The 24,419-nt window shown below is 47.4% G+C and overlaps 1 protein-coding gene across 4 annotated transcripts in view; it reads left to right on the forward strand.

The window, feature by feature from the left end:
* The window catches only part of ACOX2 (acyl-CoA oxidase 2), a 61,985-nt gene that overhangs the window by 4,331 nt on the left and 33,235 nt on the right, over positions 1–24,419 (forward strand). For all 4 annotated transcript variants that reach the window (XM_038772956.1, XM_038772957.1, XM_038772954.1 and 1 more), the window contains 8 exons: positions 6,035–6,219; positions 7,732–7,894; positions 8,121–8,272; positions 8,587–8,694; positions 13,433–13,552; positions 13,863–13,978; positions 14,659–14,831; positions 22,681–22,843. In XM_038772956.1, coding sequence (XP_038628884.1) covers positions 6,060–6,219; positions 7,732–7,894; positions 8,121–8,272; positions 8,587–8,694; positions 13,433–13,552; positions 13,863–13,978; positions 14,659–14,831; positions 22,681–22,843 — 1,155 coding nt within the window. In that variant the 5' untranslated portion in view covers positions 6,035–6,059. The remainder of the gene's footprint in view (positions 1–6,034; positions 6,220–7,731; positions 7,895–8,120; positions 8,273–8,586; positions 8,695–13,432; positions 13,553–13,862; positions 13,979–14,658; positions 14,832–22,680; positions 22,844–24,419) is intronic.

The raw sequence follows: 24,419 nt of genomic DNA on the forward strand, positions 1-24,419 counted from the left end.
CTATCGATCAATGATCTCTAGTGAACACTTACTGTGTGCAAAGTGCTTTGTATAGTATTGAAAGACATGATCCCTGCCCTCAGGAGTTTACAATCTGATGAGATTATTATTATTAATAAAGTGATACTTTTCAAATCCAGAGGACAACCAGCCTGATCTCCTAATCTCCAAGAGTGATTTGTGGTAAAATAGGAAATTCCACCTAAGCAGATCTCTGATCACGATGGCTCAGACTCCAGCCTCGTGGTCCTCCTGGCTAAAATTTCATCCTAGATAAATGGTGGGATGCCGGGTTTCTGACTTGTATTTATTGAGCGCTTACTGTGTGCAAAGCACTGTACTAAACATTTGAGTACAATATAACAGTAAACACAGTGCTTGCAAGGCTTCTCACTACCTGCTTCTCAGCTGGTTAAGAAAGACAGTATCAAATAATAGCATGTGGCAGCCTAGGACTCAGATGATACCAGAGCCAACCACTGGGGAAGAGAGGGGGACCAGAAAAAGAGAAATACCCCTCTCCTGTCCCCATACTTAAGCTTGTAAAATGTGGCTGAACTCCATAGTGCTGAAAAAAATTTTTCATCAAAGTAGACTTCCACCCACTCAGGAGTGAGTCAGTTTGACATGTGCTGGCAGGTAAGATAGATAAGATAGATCAACAGGGATAGCAGGAGTCTCACTGGGGAGAGTGGAGACAGGGATATTGAGAGAGAGAGACGGAGGCACATTTAGAGATAGGAACAGTGGGGCTAAAGAATAGGGGTAATGAGAAATATCAGTCTTTCTGCACTGTTCCAGTTGGCACCTATTGAGCGTTTACTCTGTGCAGAGCACCTGTACTAAGTACTTGGGAGAGTGCAGTATAGGAGTTGGTAGACATGTTCCCTGCCCATAAGCGCTTGGGAGAGTACAGTACAACAGACTTGGCAAACGTTAATAATTAATGGCATTTATTGAGCATTTACTAGCTTACAGTCTAAAGGGGGAGACAGACATTGAAATAAAGTGTGGTTATGTACATAAGTGCTGTGGGTCGGAGGGTGGGGTTAATATCAAGTGCTTAAAGGGTACAAATCCAAGTGCAAGGGTGACTCATCTTCTAGACTAAGCTCATTGTGGGTGGGGAATATGTCTGTTTATTGTTGTATTGTACTCTCCCAAGCGCTTAGTACAGTGCTGTACACACAGTAAATGCTCAATAAATACAATTGGCTGACTAGGGGAAGTGAGGGCATAGTTTGGGAAGGCCTCTTGGAGGATATGTAATTTTTAGGAGGGCTTTGAAGATTGGGGAGAGTGGTAGTCTGGCTTACATGAAGGGGGAGAGAGTTCCAGGCCAGAGGGAAGACACGGGGAAGGTGTTGGCAGAAACATAGATGAGAACTAAGTACAAGAGAGTAGGTTGGCGGTAGAGGAGCGAAGTGTGTGGGAGAGGCTGTAGTAGGAAATCAGCACGGTAAGATAGCATGGGAAAGGTGACTGAGTACCTTACAGCCAATGGTGAGCAGTTTCTGTGGATGGACAACCACGGGTGGTTCTCGGGGAGAGGGGAAACAAGAACTGAATAGTTTTGGTTTTGTTTTTTGTTTTAGAAAAATGATCTGGGCAACAAAGTAGGGACTGAGATAGAAAGAGACAGGAGGCAAGGAGGTCAGTGAAGAGGCTGATGCAGTAGTCAGAGTGGGATATGATAAGTACTTGGATCAGGATGGCAGCAGTTTGGATGTAGAGGAAAGGGCAGCTTTTAGTGATGTTGTAAAGGTAGAACTGCAGGATTTGGTGACAGTGAATATGCGGTGTGAATGAGAATGAGTTGAGAATAATGAGATTCCGGACTTGTGAGACATGGAGGATGGCGGTACTGTCCATAGTAATGGGAGGACAGAGTTTGGATGGGAAGGTGAGGAGTTCTGTATGGGAAATGTTAAATCTGAGGTGTCGCCAAGATATCCAAGTAGAGATGTCCTGAGACAGGAAGAAATGTGAGACTAAAGAAGGAGAGATCTCAGCATTCGAGATGTAGGTTTGGGAATCATTTGCGTAGGGATGGAACTTGAAGCTGTGGGAGCAAATGAGTTCTCTGAAAGAGTGAGAATAGAAGGGAGGACTGAACTGAGCCTGTCATTCGTGCCCTCAAGGAGTTTGCAGTCTAGCTGGGGAGACATGCACCAAAATAAATTGGATATAGGGGAAGCAATAGAGTATATGTACATGAGCACAAAGGGGTGGGGGGGGGGAGGATGTAAGTACACAAGTGATGCTGAAGTGGTGGTTGGGGTGAATATAGGGCAAGTCTCCTGCATATGTGATTTCAGAAGGACCCAGAAGATGGGGAGAGGGCTGGTCTGCCAGATGTGAAAAGAGAGGGAGTTCCAGGCAGAAGTGAGGATGTGAGCAAGGGGTTGGCAATGAGAGAGATGAGAATGAGGCACAGCGGGCTTGAGAGGAACAAAGTGTGCAGGCGGAGTTGTGGTAGGAGAGGAGTGAGAATAAGTAGACCCTCTAGACTGTGAGCTCCTTGTAGACAACGATCGTGTCTACCAACTCTACTGTAATTTTTTTCTCCCAACCCTCTAGTACAGTGTTTGGCACACAGTAAGCACTAAATAAATACCACTGATGACCCAAACAGAGATTACATTTCCCAGTGACAGAAGCCAGTGCAGACTTGCACTTGTGACTTCTGCTCAACAATCCCCACTCCTTTTCCTCCCTGTTGCCCTTGTTCTCAGAGGAGACAGGTAGTAGAGTCCTGCATGGGCCAAATATTTTCAGCTTCTCCCAGGTCAGAACCCCTACCTGCCAGAGCTAAGCCATAAAGGTTCAGTGACTGAGTTGGTTCTGACTCCCAGTGAGGTTAGAGAAGGGAGGATCTGTGCCTTGTCTACATGGAGGATGTGTACAGGCACAGTTAGTCTGACTCTAGCACTCACTGGGACAACTGCACATTCATAGTTGCCCCCTAACTCACCACACCTTGAGCACAGGGAACATGTCTTCTAACTCAATTATGCTCTCCCAAGTGCTTAGTACAGTGCCCTGCCCACAGCCTCATCTGGCCTGAAACATTTGAAGAAGTGTGGACTTGCAGCAGGTCCAAACCAGATTGAACTCATCCAGGTTGCTCTGGCCTGATTTGGCCTATTGGCTCAGGACCTAGAAGACCAACAGGTGCACCCAAGCCCCAACAAGTACCTAGCTTGTGGAAAGGAGTGGAAGGAAGGGGGTCTAGGAAGGACTTCTTGCCAACCATGGCCAAACCTTTGTCAGAATTTGTTCATTATGTATTTTTGTAGAAGCAGTGTGGCCTCCTGGAAAGAGCATGGACCTAGTGTTCAGGTGACCTGGGTCCTAACCCCTGCTCGATCACTTGCCTGCTGTGTGACCTTGGGCAAGTCAGTACTCTGGGCCTCAAGTTTCCTCATGTGTAAAATGGAGATTCAATACCTGTTTCCTCCTTCCCCTTAGCCTATGACCCCATGTGGGACAGGGGCTGTATTCAACCAAATTATCTTGTCTACCCCAGGGCTTAGCACAGTATTGGCACAGAGTATACCCTTAACAAATATCACTGTTATTATTATTTTTTTTCTTACAAACTAGAGTACAGGTCCATAACCTGGGACAAGGTTCCTCTCTGATGGTTTTGCTATTCCTCTCTGATGATTTTTCACACATTTATGCTCTAAGCATGTCACAGGCAGATGGAAAGCTTCCATTCCCAATGCTCTGTGTCTACTGTTCTTTCCTAAGCCAATCCCATTATAACTGTCCTTGAAGAAAAACTTCAGAGGCAGTGGAGTTTTTACTTTTGGTGCAATTTCTCAGTCCAGTATGTTCCCTCTGCTCCACCCGCCTCTCACCCTCTCTTTCCCTGAACAGAAGTCAAAGCTTCCTTTCTCTAAGGACAGAGTTGCCACCTCTGGATCTCACTGTTTAAGGCAGAGACTTCCAGGGAAGTCTCACATTTCCCAGCCGCCTGCTCTTGAGGACTCGCAGGAAATAAATGTCTGCACTCTACTGCTCTTAAAGACCCCGCAGCTCTCCCTGTGGCTGCCAAGAGTGGCTTTTCTCTCTGGAAACTGTTTGTTGGGAGGAGAGGAGGCGTACCCAAAGTCAGCCCTGCCCATAGAAGAGGGCAGGCAACTAGAACTGCAGATAAACAACTGTTGCAGTCCTAGGGTTTGATCTGCTTTCTGTCCACCACCCCTGCAGGTTAGTTGTCCATTTTTTTTTTTTCCTGCTGGGCATCCTGCAAATTCGGGAGGTGTCTCAAAGAGAGAAAATCCCTCAGATTTTTGTTGGGAGCGGGGTGGTGGGTGACTCCTTGCTGCGACCTTGACATGGTCTAGCTCTGCCACACAAATAGACTGTGAGCCCATTTTTGGGTAGGGACTCTCTCTATATGTTGCTGACTTGTACTTCCCAAGCGCATAGTACAGTGCTCTGCACACAGGAAGCGTTCAATAAATACGACTGAATGAATGAATTAATGTCCAAGTTCACTGGGCCTTGGCAATAACACATCAGAGACTGTACACTGGCTCTCTGTTATCCAGAACTGAAAGTCAACCACAGTGGGCCAGAACGTGGTTCTGGTAAATTAATGAGTGTCAGAACAGTCCTGCAGTGTGTGAATTATATAGGAGCGCCGAGCCTCACTACATATTGTGTGAGGCCTCAGCTTCTGAGGCTGAGTCCCATTCTGCGCCAGACTTCATGCTGACTCGGGAGGAGGATGCAGGTGTGTTATGTGCTAAGGTGATCCAGTAAGAAAAAAAATTCAGCTTTCATCCCAGCACACTCATCCTTTTGCGAACATCTGCCCGGTGAAAGGCGGAGCTACAACGAGGTCACTAAGCATAGATTGCCCCCACAATCTCCTCTGTGACTTCTCCATCCCCTCCCTGAAACAAAAGGCTCACTAGTTTAAGCACTTTGTCCGTGGGGTTCTGGGTCTGGCTTTGGTTGCCTCAGGCCACCTGGGAAGGGATCTGACATGAACTCCAGGCTGTCACAATATGACTGTACATAATCAGAAGACCGATGCCATGTGTGGGGCAACAAATGGTGTTCCCTGACATGCGGGACAAAGCCAAACGTGAGAATTGTCAGAGACTTTGAAAATGCACTAATAATTGTAACTGGTGATATCTATTATGCGCTTACTATGTGCTAAGAACTAGTGTTGATGTGAGGTTCCGAGACTGGACACAAACCCTGTCCCACGTGGGATTTGCATGCTATTTTAGCCCCATTTTACAGAAGAGGACACTGAGGCCCAGCAAAATTAAGTTACTTGGCCAAAGTCACACAGCAGGAAAGGGGTGGCCCTTCCATATATCCAGTAGTGTGGCTTCCTCTTGTGATCTCATCCTCAGAGACCTTCAGATCCCAGAGTAAGGCTTGGAATCCATCAATGGTAGTAACTGAGCACTTACTGTGCGCAGAGATTTGTGCTAAGTGCTTGGGAGAGCGCAGTGCAGTAGAGTAGGTAGACATGATCCCCGTCATCGAGGAGCTTACAGTCTAGAGAGTGTCAGTTCTTTGGCTGTTTTCTCTTTTCTCAAAGTGGAATTGGACTTCTGTGATGTTTTATTTCTTTCTGGGCCTTGGAAAAAAATGGCCTCATCTTGAACTAAGAGGTCTAAAACAACAAATGCACGCAGATATCAGGGTTGGAGAAGACCTGGATTTTGAAAATGTAGCAAATTGGGCAGTGACTAAATAAACCTTTATCCTCTTCCTATTCTCTTCTTTCTTGTTCAGAAATTCTTAAGAAAGAGGACAAGTCTGCACTCTCTGACTATTTTCTTGCCCCATCCCCAGCATTTTTTACCCTGTGTCTCCACTTAGGGACAGGGAATCCCATTCCTCAACTTTACTACACCCCCCATCACCACCACCCCAGGTCATCATCGTGCAAGTCTTGGTGATTGCCTCAGCTACAGAATTCATGGTCAGAAAGTTGCCGAAGGTGTAGTTAGAAACTTGCCATCGCTGACGGGTTGAATGGTGTCGTGTTTTCTAGGAAGCAGCTCTGAGCCTCCCTTGAAATGGCAAACTGGACTAATATCCTGTCCACACAAAATAATCTGAGCAAAGGAGTGAACCCTGACATTGAGAGAGAACGCAAAATCAAGTCATTCAATGTAGAGAAACTCACTAACTTTCTGGATGGCAGTGCAGAGGAAACCAAGAAGAGGAGGAGGGTCGGTGAGTTGGGTTTGGAATTTTTCTTTGTGTGGTGGGTCTTCACTAGGCCCATACTGCAATTCGTTTCATTAACATTTGGGAGCAGAGTCAAAGTAAGCCCATCAAAAGGTTAAACCAGTCTAAATGGAGGGAAAATACATGATTGCCATATTGAAAATATATTAGTGTAGTTCTGTCCATAAAACCTGCTGATAGCTGAAAGGCCCTGTCCATCATTATTGCTTAAAAATAGCCATCCCTAATTGTTTAATTGATCAGTAAATGGTATATATTGAGCGCTTTCAGTGCGAAGAGCAATGTATAAAACGCTTGGCTGAGTACAACACAATAGAGCTGGAAGACACGAGTCTCGCCTACAAGGAGCTCCATCCTGAGAAAATGGAAAAGGCTCCAGTTCTTTTTCAAAACTACAGAGAGGAAAGAGTAAGCCAATGACATCAACACACTCAATAAATACCATTATTTTAAATTATATTTAAGTTATTAATATGCTCCAAGCACTGTACTAAGTTCTGGAGTAGATAGAAGCTAACCAGGCTGAACACAGTCCATGTGCCACATGGGGCTCAAGTCTTAGTCCCCATTTTACAGATGAGAGAACTGAGGCACAGAGAAGTTGTGACCTGTCCAAGGTCACACAACAGACAAGTGGCAGAGCCGGAATTAGAACCCAGGTCCTTCTGACTCCCAGCCCTGTGCTCTATCCACTAGACCATGCTGCTTCTCTTGATTGATTGATTGCTACTCCCAGGGCCCAAGAGAGATTTCCCCCAAAATCATTTTTTCAATCATAGCATAGGCATCTCCTGTCTCCCCTGCTCGAATGTGTTTTTTTCTTTATTTTGCTTTTATAATATTCATCCTTTATAAACAAAACGTACAAACCCAGTTACATAAAAAGCTGTTTCACAAAAACAGTATTCCCTTATTTATGCTGCTTTCTTTTCCATCTCCTCATTTCTCTCTTCATGAGTCCAAGTCCATCTTCAGATGGACCCTTAAAGAGTTTCACATCCCAGCTTTCCCATAAAATGTTCATCCCTGCAAGGTGAGGCATGGCACTGACATTCAGCCAGCTTCCAAGACCAAGGGACTGGCCTACTGGATAGAGGAAGAGAAGGAGGCATAAGGGGAAGGGTAAAGAATTGTGTGTGGTTGTGACATGATTACTATCTATGTATGCCCTGCCCTGAATGTTGCATTGGTACATAGCTACATACAAAAAATGTAGTGATTTTATTTGACAATTTAAAATAAATAAAGTCCGTGCTTTGAAAATTAAAAGCGCACTGGCACTTTTGGCAGCCAGGAAACCTAGCTTTTGGCAAATCACCAAGATTCTCTAGACCTTAGGTTCTTGAGATAGAAAAAGAGGGTTATGCATCTTAGGCTCCTTTCTACCTTGATAGAAGGATAAATGTTTGAGTATCACTGAGGAGAAAATCTTCAAATTTCAGCCAGTGTTACCTGTCTTATTTGTCAACATGCTCATATCTTGTCTTTCTTTGACAGAAAAAATTATTTTCAGTGATCCAGTTTTTATGAACAAAAGCATTTATTTTATGAACCAGAATGAGAGATATGAAGCAGCCATTCAGAAGACTGTCCGGTTGAAGATGATAATGAAGCAAATGGGCTGGATTGAAAATGGACTTGAAATGATCTACTGTTATAGGTGATTAGCTTTGTAAATCAGAGCAAATACCTTACCAACCCATACAAGCTTTCCGCCAGCTGGCCCTCCCCAAAGGGAGGTGACTGTGGAACTGAAATGTCTTTTCACTTCATTTGGTACAAAAAGTTGCTCCCAATATCAGGAGCTTTCTGCAGTATTGCCTTGTCAACTTTCCAAGTCCTGTTCACCAACTGACAACGCGCTCTTGCCTATTTATCTCGTTCAGGGCCCTTGGAGGAGATTTGGCTTTTAACATTCACAGCATATTTCAGGAAGCTGTCATGGGGCTGGGCTCAGATGAACAGATTGCCAAGTGGATACCACCAGCACAAAATTTTCAGATAATAGGAACCTATGCTCAAACAGAGCTGGGGCATGGTAAGGAGGGTCTATCAAGGCAGGGGAAGATGCTTGTTTTATGTGCTTTTTCTTGTTTGGCTAGCCATCACCCATAACACTGATGGCTGCCCTCCTGGACTGGGCAGGAGAAGTGTGGCATGGACAGGGGCATGAAGAAAAGTCCCAGCTGGTCATCTCCTGAGATTAGCTGCTGATTTCATCTGCCACTTCAGTCTGCCATTTGTTTTGTATTCAGTCAGCAGAGGGGAACTGGTTAGGGTCTTGATCTAGTGCAAGTTATTACTTAACATGAATATTATGCTCTCATAACTGATTGGTTTCTTGGTGGCAAGGTACATACCTACAAGGGCTGGAGACCACTGCAACCTTTGACTCTTCCACCAAGGAATTTGTATTGAATACACCAAAGCTGACTGCAACCAAATGGTGGCCTGGAGATTGTGAGTATCCACCTCCCTGGGAGTCAAGTTTTCCATTTGAGTAGGGGGGAGTGGGGAGAGGAGGAGGAGAAGGTGCCAACAGCGCTCTTCATGAGGGTGTTTTGAGAGTCAGGTTTCTAGGGGGGCTGAGGAGAGAAAGAGGGGAAAAGGGAGAGAGGGACCGAGTCAAAGCAAGTCTGACTCGGGGGGTGGAGGGGAAGGGAAGGAGAGAGAAATACAGACATGCACAGATTCAGAGAACTCTCTCCTACTTGTTCTCCTTCTGTTCTCATTCCCTCCTGCATCCCATTCATTTTCTTCTCAACTTCTTCTTCCTCCTCTCGTTTTTTTTCATTTTTCTACAGTATCTTTCTGGACACATCTCTTTTCTCCTCAAAAATGTCCAGTGGTTGCCCATTCCTCTCTGCATCAAGCAGAAACTCCTGACCATTGACTTAAAAGAACTCAATCAACTCTCTCCCTCCTACTTATCCACTCTCTTCTTCCATGACACCCCAGCTCACACTCTTCATTCCACTAAAGCCAAACTATTCACTGTGCCTCATACTCATCTTCCCCACTGCTGACTTCTTGCTCAGACCCTCCCTCCTGCCTGGAACTCTGTCCCCCTTCATATCCGACAGACCCCAGTTCTCCCAATATTCAAAGCCCTAGAGAGATTACATCTCCTCCAGGAGGCCATCTTGATCAATCTCAAATCTCCCCACCTCATATCCCCCAACTGGCTCTTAAAATCTAACACATGCCCCGGTATTTTAGTACATATCTCTATACTCTATTACTTCCTACTATCTGTAAAGTATCTTAGTGCCTGTCTCTCCTGCTAGATTGTAAGCAACTTGAGGGCAGAGATCACTCTATTATTAGTACTACTACTACTACTAATAACAACAATAATAGTATTTAAGCACTATGTGCCAAGCACCATACTAAATTATGGGGTAGATATAAGGTAATCAGGCCAGACACATCCATGTTCCACATGGGGCTTGCAGTCTAAGGAGGAGGGAGAAGAGAAATTAAATCCACATTTTACAGATGTGGAAGCTGAGACCCAGAGGAGTGAAGTGACTTGCCCAAGGTCACCCAACAGGCAAGTGAAAGAGCTGAAATTAGAACCCAGATCCTCTGATTCCCAGGCCTGTGCTCTTTCCACTAGGCCACACTGCTTCTCTATTAAACCCTCTCACGTGTTCAGTACAGTGCTCTGCACACAGTAAACACTCAGTAAATAGAGACTGATTGATTCAGAGAATTAATCCTCATCTGTAAAATGGGGTTTGAATACCTGTTTTCTCTCCTACTTAGACCATGAGCGCCCTATGGGTCGTGTCCAACCTGATTAACTTATATCCACCCCAGTGCTTTGAATGGTGCTTGACACGTAGTAAACACATAAATACCATAATTAATTAATGACTCTAAACTACTGACATCAGGGCCGAGTCTTTCTCTACTGCTGTCACAAAGTGGCAGGCAGATCCTTTTCATGGTAGGAGGCCTTGGGAAAGGGGTGGGGAGGGGTTGGATGGGAGCGAGTTGATGGAGCTGTGCAAGGGGAGGGGGACGAAGGGTGTGGGGGGGGGGGCGTGATGGAACGAGGGATGGCACTGGGACACAGATTACAGAGAGAGGGTGGGTATGGTGCAAGGGAAAGGGAGGAGTTGGGGGCGGAGGTAGTGGGGGAGGTGAGGTGGGAAGTGGGGCCTGGGATGTGCTGACAGGAGTGGCGGGGGGCGGGAGGAGGAATTGAAGGGCCATGGTGGGGTCGATGATGTAAATGACAGCCATAACAACTTAATAAATTACAGCAGCAACAACCTAATCCGGTGATACCCAGAGGAGATGGTTGAATTATCCCTGGGATGTGGAGAGTGAAGAGTCCAGTGTTTAGGAGAATCCTGAAGAGAGATGGAATTGTCCTAGGGGGCTTGGGAGTGAAGAAGCCAGAGAATAGAAGTAAATACCCTGGGTTGGGCAGAGTAGGTGAGAAGGAAGACAGCTTTTGAAATGTAATAATGTATGAATCAACGGATACCCTGATCTGACTGCAGGGAAAAAAGGAAGGGAAAGAAAATAGCCACTTCTCAGCTGCAACAGATCAGAAACTGAGTATCCCACAATCCTGGCGGGCGGGTGGTCTGGCAGACGGTAGGCAGTGGTTCCAATGGCCGATGACCTGGTCCGACTGAGGCTGCTCGGAGGAGAGATGCTTGCATCCTCGGGCAGGTCTTTGTCCCGTTAGGTGGTCGATCGTCGGTGTGTGTTTTCTTGGCGGAGAGATCTCTATGTCCTCATTCAGTTGTAATTATTTAGTGCTTATTGTGTATTAAACGCTTGGGGAAATACAGTACAGCAATAAAGAGAGACAATCCCTGCCCACAAAGAGCCCACAGTCTAGAGAGGGGGAGGAAGATGGGGGTCGGGGGGAGGCAGGTCCCTGACCACCCCCAACCACCATCTCGTGTCTCCTCCTGCCTTCAAGACATCTCCATCTGGATGTCTGCCCACCATCTAAAACTCAATATGTCCAAGACTGAACTCCTTATCTTCCCTCCCAAACCCTGCCCTCTCCCTGACTTTCCCATCACTGTTGACGGCACTACCATCCTTCCCATCTCACAAGCCTGCAACCTTGGTGTCATCCTCAACTCCGCTCTCTCATTCGCCCCTCACATCCAATCCATCACCAAAACCTGCCGGTTTCACTTCTGCAACATTGCCAAGATCTGCCCTTTACTCTCCATCCAAACTGCTACCCTGCTGGTTCAATCTATCCCGACTGGATTACTGCATCAGCCTCCTCTCTGATCTCCCATCCTCCTGTCTCTCCCCACTTCAGTCTATACTTCACTCTGCGGCCCAGATCATCTTTGTGCAGAAACGCCCTGGACATGTTACGCCCCTCCTCAAAAATCTCCAGTGGCTACCAATCAACCTGCGCATCAGGCAAAAACTCCTCACTCTTGGCTTCAAGGCTCTCCATCACCTCGCCCCCTCCTACCTCACCTCCCTTCTTTCCTTCCACAGCCCAGCCCGCACCCTCCGCTCCTCTGCCACTAACCTCCTCACTGTGCCTCATTCTCGCCTGTCCTGCCATCGACCCCCGGCCCACGTCCTCCCCCTGGCCTGGTATGCCCTCCCTCCACACATCCGCCATGCTAGCTCTCTTCCTCACTTCAAAGCCCTACTGCGAGCTCACCTCCTCCAGGAGTCCTTCCCAGACTGAGCCCCCTCCTTCCTCTCCCACCTTCCCCCTCCTCACCCCCCCCGCCCTACCTCCTTCCCCTCTCCGCAGCACCTGTATATATGTTTGTATAGATTTATTACTGTATTTTACTTATACATATTTACTATTCTATTTATTTTATTTTGTTAATATGTTTTGTTTTGTTGTCTGTCTCCCCCTTCTAGACTGTAAGTCCACTGCTGGGTAGGGACCATCTCTATATGTTGCCAGCTTGTACTTCCCAAGTGCTTAGTGCTCTGCACACAGTAAGCGCTCAATAAATGTGATTGAATGAATGAATGAATGAATGAATGACCCAGGGGGTGGTTGGTAGTCTGCACTGATTTGTGGCCCTCTGGGTGAAGAGATCTCGGTGTCCTTGGGCAGGTCTCTGACCCAGGGAGTGGTTGATGGTCTGTGCTGGTTTGCAGCCCTCTGAGTGGAGAGACTAGTCTAAATCAGCCCCTGAATCTATCAATCATTTGTATTTATTGAGTGTTTACTGTGTACAGAGCGTTTTGGAGAGTACAATACAGCCAAGTCAGTAGAGACGTTCCCTGCCCACAGCGAGCTAAAGAGGAAGGCAGCTCAAATTTGTGGAAAGATTAAAAAATCTCCACATTCCAGACCATCCACCTTTTTCCACACAAGACAAAATGTAGGATTCTTTCCCTAGGGCCCCCATGTCTGCCAGCTACACTGCCTGCACTAACAAATTGGAGAAAAAACTCCCAAGCCCCAGAGCTGAAGGTGGATTTGGTTTTAAAATAATAATAATAGTAATAATTAATAATAGTATTCATTAAGTGCTTACTATGTGCCTAGCACTGTACTAAGTGCTGGGGTGGATATAAGCAAATCGGCTTGGACACAGTCCCTGTCCCACATGGGGTTTACAGGCTCAATCCCCAGAGGTTATGGGTTCTAATCCCGGCTCTGCCGCTTGTCAGCTGTGTGACTTTGGGCAAGTCACTTAACTTCTCTGTGCCTCAGTTACCTCATCTGTAAAATGGGGATTAAAACTGTGAGCCCCATGTGGGACAACCTGATCACCTTTTATCCCCCCCAGCGCTTAGAACAGTGCTTTGCATATAGTAAGCGCTTAACAAATACCATCATTAGTATTTTACAGATGAGGTAACTGAGGCACAGAGAAGTGAAGTGACTTGCCCAAGGTCACACAGCAGACATGTGGTGGAGCTAGAATTAGAACCCATGACCTTCTGACTCCCAGGCCTGTGCTCTCTCCTGTATACTATGATCACATCCTCTAAAACCCGAGCTCCTTCCTCTCCCTATTCCAGTCACTCAGCGTTGATTGAGTGCCCACTGGGAGCAGAACCCTAGGCAAGACCATAGCGGGGCCTTAACACAAATGCCCAAGTTCCATCCCCTTTGTCTCTCCCTCAGCGACCTCCACCTATATGTATGCTGAGTGTGTTCGAGGGCTGTATTTTTCTTCTCTCCCATCTCCTCCCTCTGTCTTCTTCCTCCCACCGGCCCCTCCAGTGGGAAGAACAGCAACCCATGCTTTGGTGTTAGCCCAGCTTTACAGTGGAGAAAAGTGCCAAGGCATGCATGCCTTCATCGTGCCCATCCGGAGCCTGCATGACCACTCTCCCCTGCCAGGTAATAGGCTTCCTTAGCTTGGGGATGAGGAGTGTATATATATATGTATATGTGTGTGTGTGTGTGTGGTGTGTGTGTGTGTGTGTGTGTGAGAGAGAGAGAGAGAGAAAGAGAGAGGAAAAAAAAATAAACGAAACACCACCACTCAGTTCTCCGGGTGAGGCTACTGTCCTGTTCTTAAACCTCATTGGGAAGATAAACTCCTGGGTGGCGTCAGCCAGACTTTTCCCAAGAAGGGACAACTTTGGGAAAGGAAACAGAAGCACCTGCAGATATTGTTCAACCAGCCCTGTCTTCTCTCCTTTAATAGGAATAACTGTGGGAGACATAGGGCCCAAAATGAACTTTGAACAAACCGACAATGGCTTTCTCCAGCTGAATAAAGTGCGGGTCCCTCTGGAAAACATGTTGAACAGATTCTCCCAGGTATGGAAATGCCCAGCTATATCCACTGTTTACTAGAGAACAAAGGCTAAACCTCCTGTGTTCTGACCAGAATCTTGAATTTGGACAATAGAATTATCTGTGCATTCATGTCCTCTGGTCCTGGCAAGAGCCAGATTTCCACTCAGGTCAAAGTTCAGATAGTATTTATGAAGGACCCACCTGCCTCTTGTGTTCTATAAAGCAAATTAAAGAAACCCAGTTCCCCCTTCTCCCTGCCCACCGCCTCCACCTCCAGAAAGCACGTAGTACTTACTCTTGCATCCAAGGAGTTTGAAATCAAGGACTAGGATTAGAGGCTAAAGCAACTAGGATAACTTAACCTGAAGGATAGGAAGCCAAGGGGTAACAAAGTTGTTGACTTTGAGGCCAGGGACCCCATCTAATCAAAACTCTGTAAATCCCATCGTGCCTAGTACAGAGCCATGCAACCTGGGGGCACTCAGCTTCTGGGTACTCATGGTCATTCATTTTCAGGAAGCAGAGCTGGGACTGTACCCTTGACTGGCGGTGGCATGGGGGAGTTAGGGAGGAGGGGTGGCTGTCAGTAGTACTTTTGTCAGTTTGGGTAACGCCCTACTCCAAACTGCATCTGTGCCCAGTGACCGCCCCACCTCGAGAGGCCATATGATCACTTTCCTCTCCATTGTTCCCAACTCTAGGTTTTGCCCGATGGTACCTACCTAAAACAGGGAGCCGCAAAGAGCAACTACCTCACCATGGTGCTGGTACGAGCCCAGCTGCTTTCGGGTGAAATCCTAGACCATCTGAAGAAAGCCTGCATTATTGCCATTAGGTACTCTGTGATTCGCCACCAGTCCAAGATCCAACCCAGGTAACCCGGGCAGAGCCCCTCTCCATTCTGTTTCCCTTCCAGCCCAGTTGAATTTACTGCCTTTTAAAGATTTTGTGCTTACTAGCAAATCTCCCTGCTCTCCACCTGGATAAGAGAGTCAGATACCATAATCCTCTCCCCGGAGAGGACTTCCTCACACCTCAGTTTGTTCTCAACCTGGCTGCCCTTCCTCCCTTTCATGTTTGGACAGGGTGACTGGAAGGTACCATCAGGACATCCAGTTGAAGACATCCTAAAAGGAGGCAAAGAGATGAGATTATAAAGCCAGTGAGAGCACAGAGCTGGATGTGTAGATTTAGGCATCATCCCATGTAAGCGAAAAGTTGAGGCCCCAGATCAACGCCTGGTGGGGCTGTGAAGTAGCAGTCAGTGAGATAGGAAGAGAACCAGGAAAGTAGCATGTCAGTAAAAACCAAGACTGGAGAGAATCACTAGGACAAAGGAATGGCTAATGTCAAAGCAACTTATAGGTCGAGGGAAAGAAGTATGTCAGAATAGAGCCCATGTGATTCAGCCAGAAGAGGGTCATTGGAGGTCTTCAGTGAGTGCAGCCTCAGAGTAAGGAGGGCAGAAGCTAATAATAATAATTGTGGTATTTAAGTGCTTACTATGTGCCAAGCATGGTTCTAAGCACTGGGGTAGAAACAAGGTAATCAAGTTGGACATGGTCCCGTCCCACATGGGACTCACAGTTTTGATCCCCATTTTACTGTTGCGGTAACTGAGGCACAGAGAAGTTTAAGTGATTTGCCGAAGGTTACACAGCAGACATGTGGCAGAGCTGGGATTAGGACCCACATCCTCTGACTCCAAGGCCCATGCTCTTTTCACTAGGTCATGCTGCTTTGCAGCAGGCAGTCTAGATTGCAGAAGGCTAAAAAGAGAAGTGGTGAAGTGGAAATAGAGGCCATGGGTGTGCACAACCCATTCAAGGAGTTTGGACAGGAGCAGGGAGATGGAGGGTTTGGTGGAATTGATGGATGGCACATTTAGTATAGGGAAGAATTGGGCTTGTTTAAGGGTGAAGGGGAAGGAATCAGAAGAGAGTGAGAAGTTGAAGTTAGTGGTAAGGGAGAAGAAGGAAAGCAAGTGTTTTCTAGAAGTGAGAGGAAGAGGGGGTTCCAAGGCAAGGATAGAGGGATTGGATTTGAAGAGTTTAGGTGGGAAGCCTCCAGTTGAGAGACAGACAATTTCAGCAGAAGAGAAGGTAGAGGATGTAGGCAAAAGTGGCACTTTGGGAAGTTCATGTCTAATTTTGTCAAAATAGGTCACTGGGGTGGGGGAGTGGGGCTAAAGAGGTAGTGGGATCACTAGAGGCTTTAGGAAAGAATCACATATCTGGCATAGTCAGTGGGGGCTATGGGCAGGAGAGCCACTGAGGGAGGAATAGTAGTGCTGTTGAAGAGTTGAAAGGGCAGAATTTGAGAGAGAGAGAGAGAGAGAGAGAGAGAGAGAGAGAGAGAGAGTGTGTGTGTGTGTGTGTGTGTGTGTGTGTGTGTGTGGTGTCCAGGGCTGAGAGGAAATTGGGTTTGTTGGGTTTGATGGAGAGGGCAGTGTAGAAAGCATGGATGTTTGCTTCTAAGCCGGGGTGGGTTGGTAGAGAGAGGCCATGGGAGCGATAATAGTTTGGAGCCAGTAGAGAAGATATAGAGACCTAAGATCTTATTGGCGGTGGAAGACAGTTTTGAGGGAGGAAGGGATGTGGGGGGAGGTTAGAGTTAGAAAATGGTCATTCAGTGTTGGAGGTAGAGGGGATGGAGTTTGTGGTGCAGGGTCTGAGAATTATGGAGTACAGAGTGAGTCCATGTTGATATGTGGTCAGTGTGGATGGTGCTGGAGGCCAAGAAAGCTGAGTAATGTATGGGAGTGAAAGGCTAGAGGTCAGTAGGAACATCAAGTCTTCAAGGACTCACCTCACCCCCATCCCCAGAGCACTTATATACACACCCTTATACTCTGCCGTTTCCCCTATCTGTAATTTATTTGTAATGTCTGCCTCCTCCTCTAGCCTATAAGCTCCATGAGGACAGGGATCCTGCCTACTGCCAATCCTGCCTATGGTATTATACTCTCCTGAGTGGTTAATACAATGCTCAGTACACAATAAGCTCTCAATAAATGTCACTGATTTGATCTCGAGGATCAGGGCATGTGATGAAGTTGAGAGAAATGTAGTAAGAAATGTCATACCGAGTTAGTTCAAGAGGGTGGAAGCTGATGGCAGCCAGTAGCTGCAGAGGGTGGCAAAGACTGGTCATGTATGTTGATGCAGTGGTGAGATGGAGGGATTCAGGATGATCCAGAAGTGAGACTGGGGATGAGGAGCAGGCTGATTTCCCCACCCTCTCCCTTTGAGTCAGGAGGAATGAGAGATGGTGAGCCCTTCTCGGAAGAATGGGGCAGAGGATGTAAAAGGCATCAGGAAAGTGCCAGGTCTTGATGATGGAGAGTATGGGAAGTGAGCAGCTTCCATAAGGAAGAACAAAACAGTGTTGTAGGGAGAAGGTGGATGGTGGGAGGGGAGTATTGGGGGCAGCATGGGGGTGAGGTTTCTTTCCCCATCTAGAATGTATGTAAGCTCCTTGTGATCAGGAAACATGTCTACCTACTCAGTTGTACTCTCTCAAGCCCTTAGTACAGTGCTCTGCACACAGTAAGCTCTGAATAAATACCAGTGATAGAATGATTTGATTGATGGTATTGGGGGTGGGAGGAGTGAGAAGCAATATGGCCTAGTGGAAAGAGCATGGGCCTGGGGGTCAGGGGACTTGAATTGTAATTCCAGCTCCACTGCTTACCTGCTGGGTGGCCTTGGGCATGTCAAATAACTGCTCTGTGGCTCAGTTTCCTCATCTGTAATATGGTGACTCTAGTTTTATTTGGTAAGCATTTACTATGTGTCAAGCTCTGTTATAAGTGCTGGGGTAGATACAAATTAATCAGATTGGACACAGTCTCTGGAGGCCCATGTGGGGCTCACAGTCTAAAGAGGAGGGGGAACAGGCATTGAATCCCCATGAAAGACCTGTTCTCCCACCCCTTTAGACTGTGAGCCCTGTTTGGAACAGGGACTGCATCCGATCTACATATTTGGTATCTATCACAGTGCTTGGTACATAAATAAGTGCTTAAACACAATAATCATCTTCATTATTACAGTGCTTGACACACAGCGCTTAACAAGTACCATTATTACTATTAATACTAACAGTGGGTAAGGGGAAGGGAGGGACCGTGGCAAGGAAAGGTTAGAGGTGCAGTGAATTGAATAGACCACCAAATGGTATAGGTGAGGAGCTGCAGATCCCAGCACAGAGAGGAACCCCCACCCAGGGCGAGGGATACCAGTGAAGATACTAGGAAGCGGGGAACCCAGAGAAGGGACAAGCAGAACAAAAGGGTAAGAGTGGGGATAAGAGGTGGATTTAGGGGTGGGGGTGGGCGGGGGGGACTAGAAACATCCAGACCCCAGATTCACACTCATTCACACACCTACTGGCATGTTTGCTGACACACCATTTCCACATTTGTCCACAAGCATTCATACACACACCCACATAATCACACTTCCACGCATATACCCTCACCCAGCTATAGTGGAGCCCATTGGAGCTGGGGCTGGGTTGAAACTAGAGAAGCAGCGTGGCTCAGTGGAAAGAGCATGGGCTGTGGAGTCAGAGGTCATGGATTCAAATCCCGGCTCTGCCAATTGTCAGCTATGTGACTTTGGGAAAATCACTTAAATTCTCTGTGCCTCAGTTACCTCATCTGTAAAATGGGGATTAAGACTGTAAGCCCCCCATGGGACAACCTGGTAACCATGTAACCTCCCCAGTGCTTAGAACAATGCTTTGCACATAGTAAGCGCTTAATAAATGCCATCAAAAAAAAACCCACTGGTGAGCCAACTCCTGACTCTCACTCCAGTGAGTAGGCACGTGCTGGGAGACTCCCTTTGACTTGAGGTGGGTGGTTCTGCAACCTGTCGGGAGCCCCTTTTCCACCGCAACGTGAGCCCAGATCTCTGAGTTTCCCATTTCTTTTTAGGTCTCAGCTGAAGAGTCTCCTATTGTCCTCAAGAACTCTAGCCCTATACACTTAAGCAGTGTATAAGTGGCTGATTGTCAATGTCTTCATTTGTATCTCTCCAGCATTGTCCAGCCCCTACAATTTCCTAGATGGACAGACAATGACCACTGAAAACCTCTTCCATTGGCAAGCTAAGCACTCTGGCTTCTTTACCATGACTCCTTTTCTGTTTTTGTTCTCATTGTAAGGTGTAGTTCTAAGTTTGGAGTAAGAGTAGATCCCTCAGTGCTTCTTAACACCAGGAAACTGTGTTGCCAATGAGACGAGGAAAAGAATGATCTGCAGAATCAAGCTGCAGGAAGGAAGAGGGGAATGGTGAAGTAAGGGGAAAAGGGTAGAGGAGAAAACAGTCCAGTCAATCAATCGTATTTATTGAGCGCTTACTGTGTGCAGAGCACTGTACTAAGCGCTTGGGAAGTACAAGTTGGCAACATATAGAGACAGTCCCTACCCAACAGTGGGCTCACAGTCTAAAAGGGGGAGACAGAGAACAAAACCAAACATACTAACAAAATAAAATAAATAGAATAGATATGTACAAGTAAAATAAATAGAGTAATAAATATGTACAAACATATATACATATATACAGGTGCTGTGGGGAAGGGAAGGAGGTAAGATGAGGGGGATGGAGAGGGGTACGAGGGGGAGAGGAAGGAAGGGGCTCAGTCTGGGAAGGCCTCCTGGAGGAGGTGAGCTCTCAGTAGGGCCTTGAAGGGAGGAAGAGAGCTAGCTTGGTGGATGGGCAGAGGGAGGGCATTCCAGGCCCGGGGGATGACGTGGGCCAGGGGTCGGCGGCGGGACAGGCGAGAACGAGGCATGGTGAGGAGATTAGCGGCAGAGGAGTGGAGGGTGCGGGGTGGGCTGTAGAAGGAGAGAAGGGAGGTGAGGTAGGAGGGGGCGAGGTGATAGAGAGCCTTGAAGCCGAGGGTGAGGAGTTTCTGCCTGATGCGCAGATTGATTGGTAGCCACTGGAGATTTTTGAGGAGGGGAGTAACATGCCCAGAGCGTTTCTGGACAAAGACAATCCGGGCAGCAGCATGAAGTATGGATTGAAGTGGGAAGAGGCACGAGGATGGGAGATCAGAGAGAAGGCTGATACAGTAGTCCAGACGGGATAGGATGAGAGCTTGAACGAGCAGGGTAGCGTTTTGGATGGAGAGGAAAGGGCGGATCTTGGCAATGTTGTGGAGCTGAGACCGGCAGGTTTTGGTGACGGCTTGGATGTGAGGGGTGAATGAGAGAGCGGAGTCGAGGATGACACCAAGGTTGTGGGCTTGTGAGACGGGAAGGATGGTAGTGCCGTCAACAGAGATGGGAAAGTTAGGGAGAGGGCAGGGTTTGGGAGGGAAGACAAGGAGTTCAGTCTTGGACATGTTGATTTTTAGGTGGTGGGCAGACATCCAGATGGAGATGTCCTGAAGGCAGGAGGAGATGCGAGCCTGGAGAGGGGGAGAGAGCAGGGGCAGAGATGTAGATCTGGGTGTCATCAGCTTAGAAATGATAGTTGAAGCCGTGGGAGCGAATGAGGTCACCAAGGGAGTGAGTGTAGATTGAGAACAGAAGGGGACCAAGCACTGAACTTTGGGGAACCCCCACAGTAAGAGGATGGGAGGGGGAGGAGGAGCCTGCAAAAGAGACTGAGAATGAACGACTGGAGAGATAAGAGGAGAACCGGGAGAGGACGGAGTCTGTGAAGCCAAGGTCGGATAGCGTGTTGAGAAGAAGGGGGTGGTCCACAGTGTCGAAGGCAGCTGAGAGGTCGAGGAGGATTAGGATAGAAAATGAGCCGTTGGATTTGGCAAGCAGGAGGTCATTGGTGACCTTTGAGAGGGCAGTTTCCGTGGAATGTAGGGGACGGAAGCCAAACTGGAGGGGGTCGAGGAGATAGTAGGTGTTGAGGAATTCGAGGCAGTGCGTGTAGACAGCTCGTTCAAGGAGTTTGGAAAGGATTGGTAGGAGGGATATGGGGTGATAACTAGAAGATGAGGTGGGGTCAAGAGAGGGTTTTTTTAGGATGGGAGAGACGTGGACATGTTTGAAGGCAGAGGGTAAGGAACCAGTGGAGAGTGAGCAGTTGAAGATGGAAGTTAAGGAGGGGAGAAGGGATGGAGCGAGAGATTTCATGAGATCTCATGAAATCTCATGAAGATTTCATGAGTCCAGTGAACAAAAGAGCCCCAGGAGTAAACGAACCTCCCAGAGGGCTGAAGTATTTGAAGTCTACTTATGAGAGAATGATACAGATTGATTCAAAGCCAAGAAGGGGTGGTTGTTCATATACAGCCATCGTGCTGCTTATAGTGAGATCCTATCCGTGCATGTGGGTGTAACTGAGAAGTAGAATGTGCAACCCAGTCTACACTCCACAGTGTGTAGGTGGAGTAGTAGGTCCTTGCCCGCTGCTGCTTTTGCCACTTGTGATGCTTGGGTTTTTTTGGTTTGTGTTTTTTGGGGGGTGAGGGAGCGTTGTCACTGTTGGTTTGTTTTGTATTTTAATCTGTATCTTAACATCACAATCTACTCACAGCCCCACTTGGGAGAACCACTTCCCATTTCCCATTAAGCAGCGACTACATCACACTGAAACCGGGCTACACTATGGCTTCAAAGTGTTTGTTCTACTGAAATGCAGTCATCATCCCCATAGGATTGCATCACCGCTTTTTGGACAGAGCAAGCAGCCGGAACGAGCCCGCCATGCTCTTGGAGCCAGAAGCCGGAAAGGATCCAAAAATTGGCTCTTTTTTTTTCCGCAGTGTGGCCCAGGTCCCCATAGGTTCTTCTCTCCCTCCTTGGGCTCTGAGGCTGGCTCACAGGCTCCTTTCACCCCCAGCTAGCATTGAATTTTTCTTCTCCCCAGCCATAGCCTCTCAACTATCACCTCAGCACTTACGCCCTCATAACCACCCATAGAGCTTTCTGTACATACTGATATGTGTACTCTACCATTTAAGCACTTATTTATTCACCTATCTGCCTTTCCAGTCTCCTCTTCCTCCTACCTATAAATAATTTTGTGTTTATCTCCCCTGTTAAACTGATGGCAGGGATGGTGTCTTTCATTCATTCAATCGTATTTATTGAGCGCTTACTGTGTACTAAGCGGTTTTGACTTTATCACTCTCCAAAGCTTTTAGTACTGTGCTCAGCACAGAGTAGATGCTCAATAAATCCCAGTGATGGATTGATTGACAAACCATCTGCCCCTTCCTCCTCTTCCTTTCTGTCTCATCTACCATCCCCCATCTCCTCCCTTTGCCTCTTCCCCTGCTCTCCTCCACCCCCTCCTTTTCTCTTTTCCTATCCCTCTCTGCTTTCTTGCTCTACTCTAAACTATTTGCAGCCACATGTCACAGAGGAGGCAGCCAGTTACTTGGTCTGTGAGGATTTATGGGACACCCACAGGGGCACATTTCTTTATACATACTTGGGGTGCATGTTAAAAAATGAACATGGTCCCTGGAGTCAAGGAGTCTCCTCAATCAATAGGGGAGAGAAAATTTGCAAGCAGATAGCGTATGTTAAAAGGGCGGGGGGGGGGAGGTGGTTGGTGGATTATTGTGCTAGCAGGCACAATAGGTGAGGTTAATCAGGTAAAGCTTCCCAGAAGTGGTGGCCTTGAGCTGACATTTGAAGGAAGTGAGGAAATGCAGAGGAGAGCACTTAGTTTATCCACAGAACCCCTGAGTCTCTGTGTCTTCACAGTTTACAACCAAATATTTTATTTCTTCTCCAGTGACCCAGAAGTCAAGATCTTTGACTACCAGACTCAACAGCAGAAACTGCTGCCCCAGCTCGCCACAGCCTATGGTTTTCACTTTACCGCCCAGAGCGTTTCTGAATTCCTCAAGAGCTGCTATGAAGATATCGTGAATGGTAACTTCACTCTGCTTCCAGAGGTAATTCCCCAGGGAGCCCCCAATGCCATGACCACCCTTTCGGGCTGGCAGCCCCTCCAGAACTGTCAGATCAGTTCGAGAAAGCTGTGCCTTCGAATGATCCATCTGTCAGATTGGAGACCCGAAGTTCCCAACCGGGTTCCCAGTGGTTGCTCGCCGGGGTTAAGCCAAGCACAGAAGACATGGGCGGGAGGATTACTCATCCTCTGCTTGGGCCGTGGCACCCATTTAGCTTCCCAAGTGTTGACTGGGGCTTTGTTCATAACCCTGTGCCTTCCTGACACCCAGGCAAACAGAGACCTTGTGTTTGGTGCTGAGGGTGAGGTGAATAAAGGATATAAATCCAAGTACAAGGGGGACGCAGAAGGCAGAGGAAGTAGGGGAAATGAGGGCTTAGTCGGGGGACAGCCTCTTGGGGGAGATATGATTTTAATAAAGCTTTGAATGTGGGGAGAGTGATGGTCTGCCAGATATGAATGGGGACATGTTCCAGGACATGAGCGAGGGGTCAATGGTGAGATGGAGGTACAGTGAGAAGGTTGGCATTCGAGGAGTGATGTGTGCGGGCTGGGTTGTAGTAGGAAATCAGGAAGGTAAGATAGGAGGGAGCAAGGTGATTGAGTACTTTAAAGCCAATGGTAAAGAGTTTCGTTTCTGCATGATGTGAATGGGCAACCACTGGAGGTTCTTGAGGAGTGGAGAAATGTGGACTGAATGGGGTTTTTTTTAGAAAAATGATCTGGGCAGCAGAGTGAAGTATGGACTGGAGTGGGGAGAGACAGGGCACAGGGAGGTCAGCAAGGAAGCTGATGCAATAATCAAGCTGGGTTAGGATAATGATAGCATTTATTAAGCACTTACTAGGATAAGTGCTTGGATCAACGTGGTAGCAGTGTGGATGGAGAGGAAAGGGCAGATTTTAGCGATGTTGTGAAGGTAGAACCAGTAGGCAAGTGAACAGGTAGGCAAGGTGACAGGGATTAAGGTGGATCACCTATTACTTGCAACATGGGCTGAAATTTACCAGTCCTCCTGCTTGTCAAGGGATGGGAAATGGGTGTAACCCTGGGCCTTGGCTACTATGTCTGGCAGATACCAAAGAACCTCCCTGGAACCCTACCAAGGGTGAGACTCAGGGTCACTGAAGCACTTGCTAGTAACCCACTTCATGAGTACATAGATTGCTTGGGCAACAGGGGTTATAGGTGTAGAACCACATCAACAGACACATCGAAGGTCTGAATGATCGTATGCTCGCTAGCGCATCTGGAAGTGCTCTGCACACATGGAGAAATACTGATGATGGCAACTGACGATATGGCCGTTGGTGCAAAGAGTTTCCAGCATCGAGACACATCTACTTTAGTTTCTGTCCGGGCTTTTGGTTACAGACTTGTAAATAAAGTTTAAAAAAAAAAGACCTTACCTCCCACCAGCAAAATGTGTAAAAGGTAAGGGGCATGGGACCCAGGGATTGTGGCAGAGAGCCAGGCGTTCAGAGCAACAGGGCAGGTGGAGTAGTTGGACTGCTTTTGCTATGACTGCAATATCTTTTTGGGCCCCCCTGTGGGGGCCC

The sequence above is a fragment of the Tachyglossus aculeatus genome, chromosome X1 (assembly GCF_015852505.1).
Source record: "Tachyglossus aculeatus isolate mTacAcu1 chromosome X1, mTacAcu1.pri, whole genome shotgun sequence".
Classification (NCBI taxonomy): domain Eukaryota; kingdom Metazoa; phylum Chordata; class Mammalia; order Monotremata; family Tachyglossidae; genus Tachyglossus; species Tachyglossus aculeatus.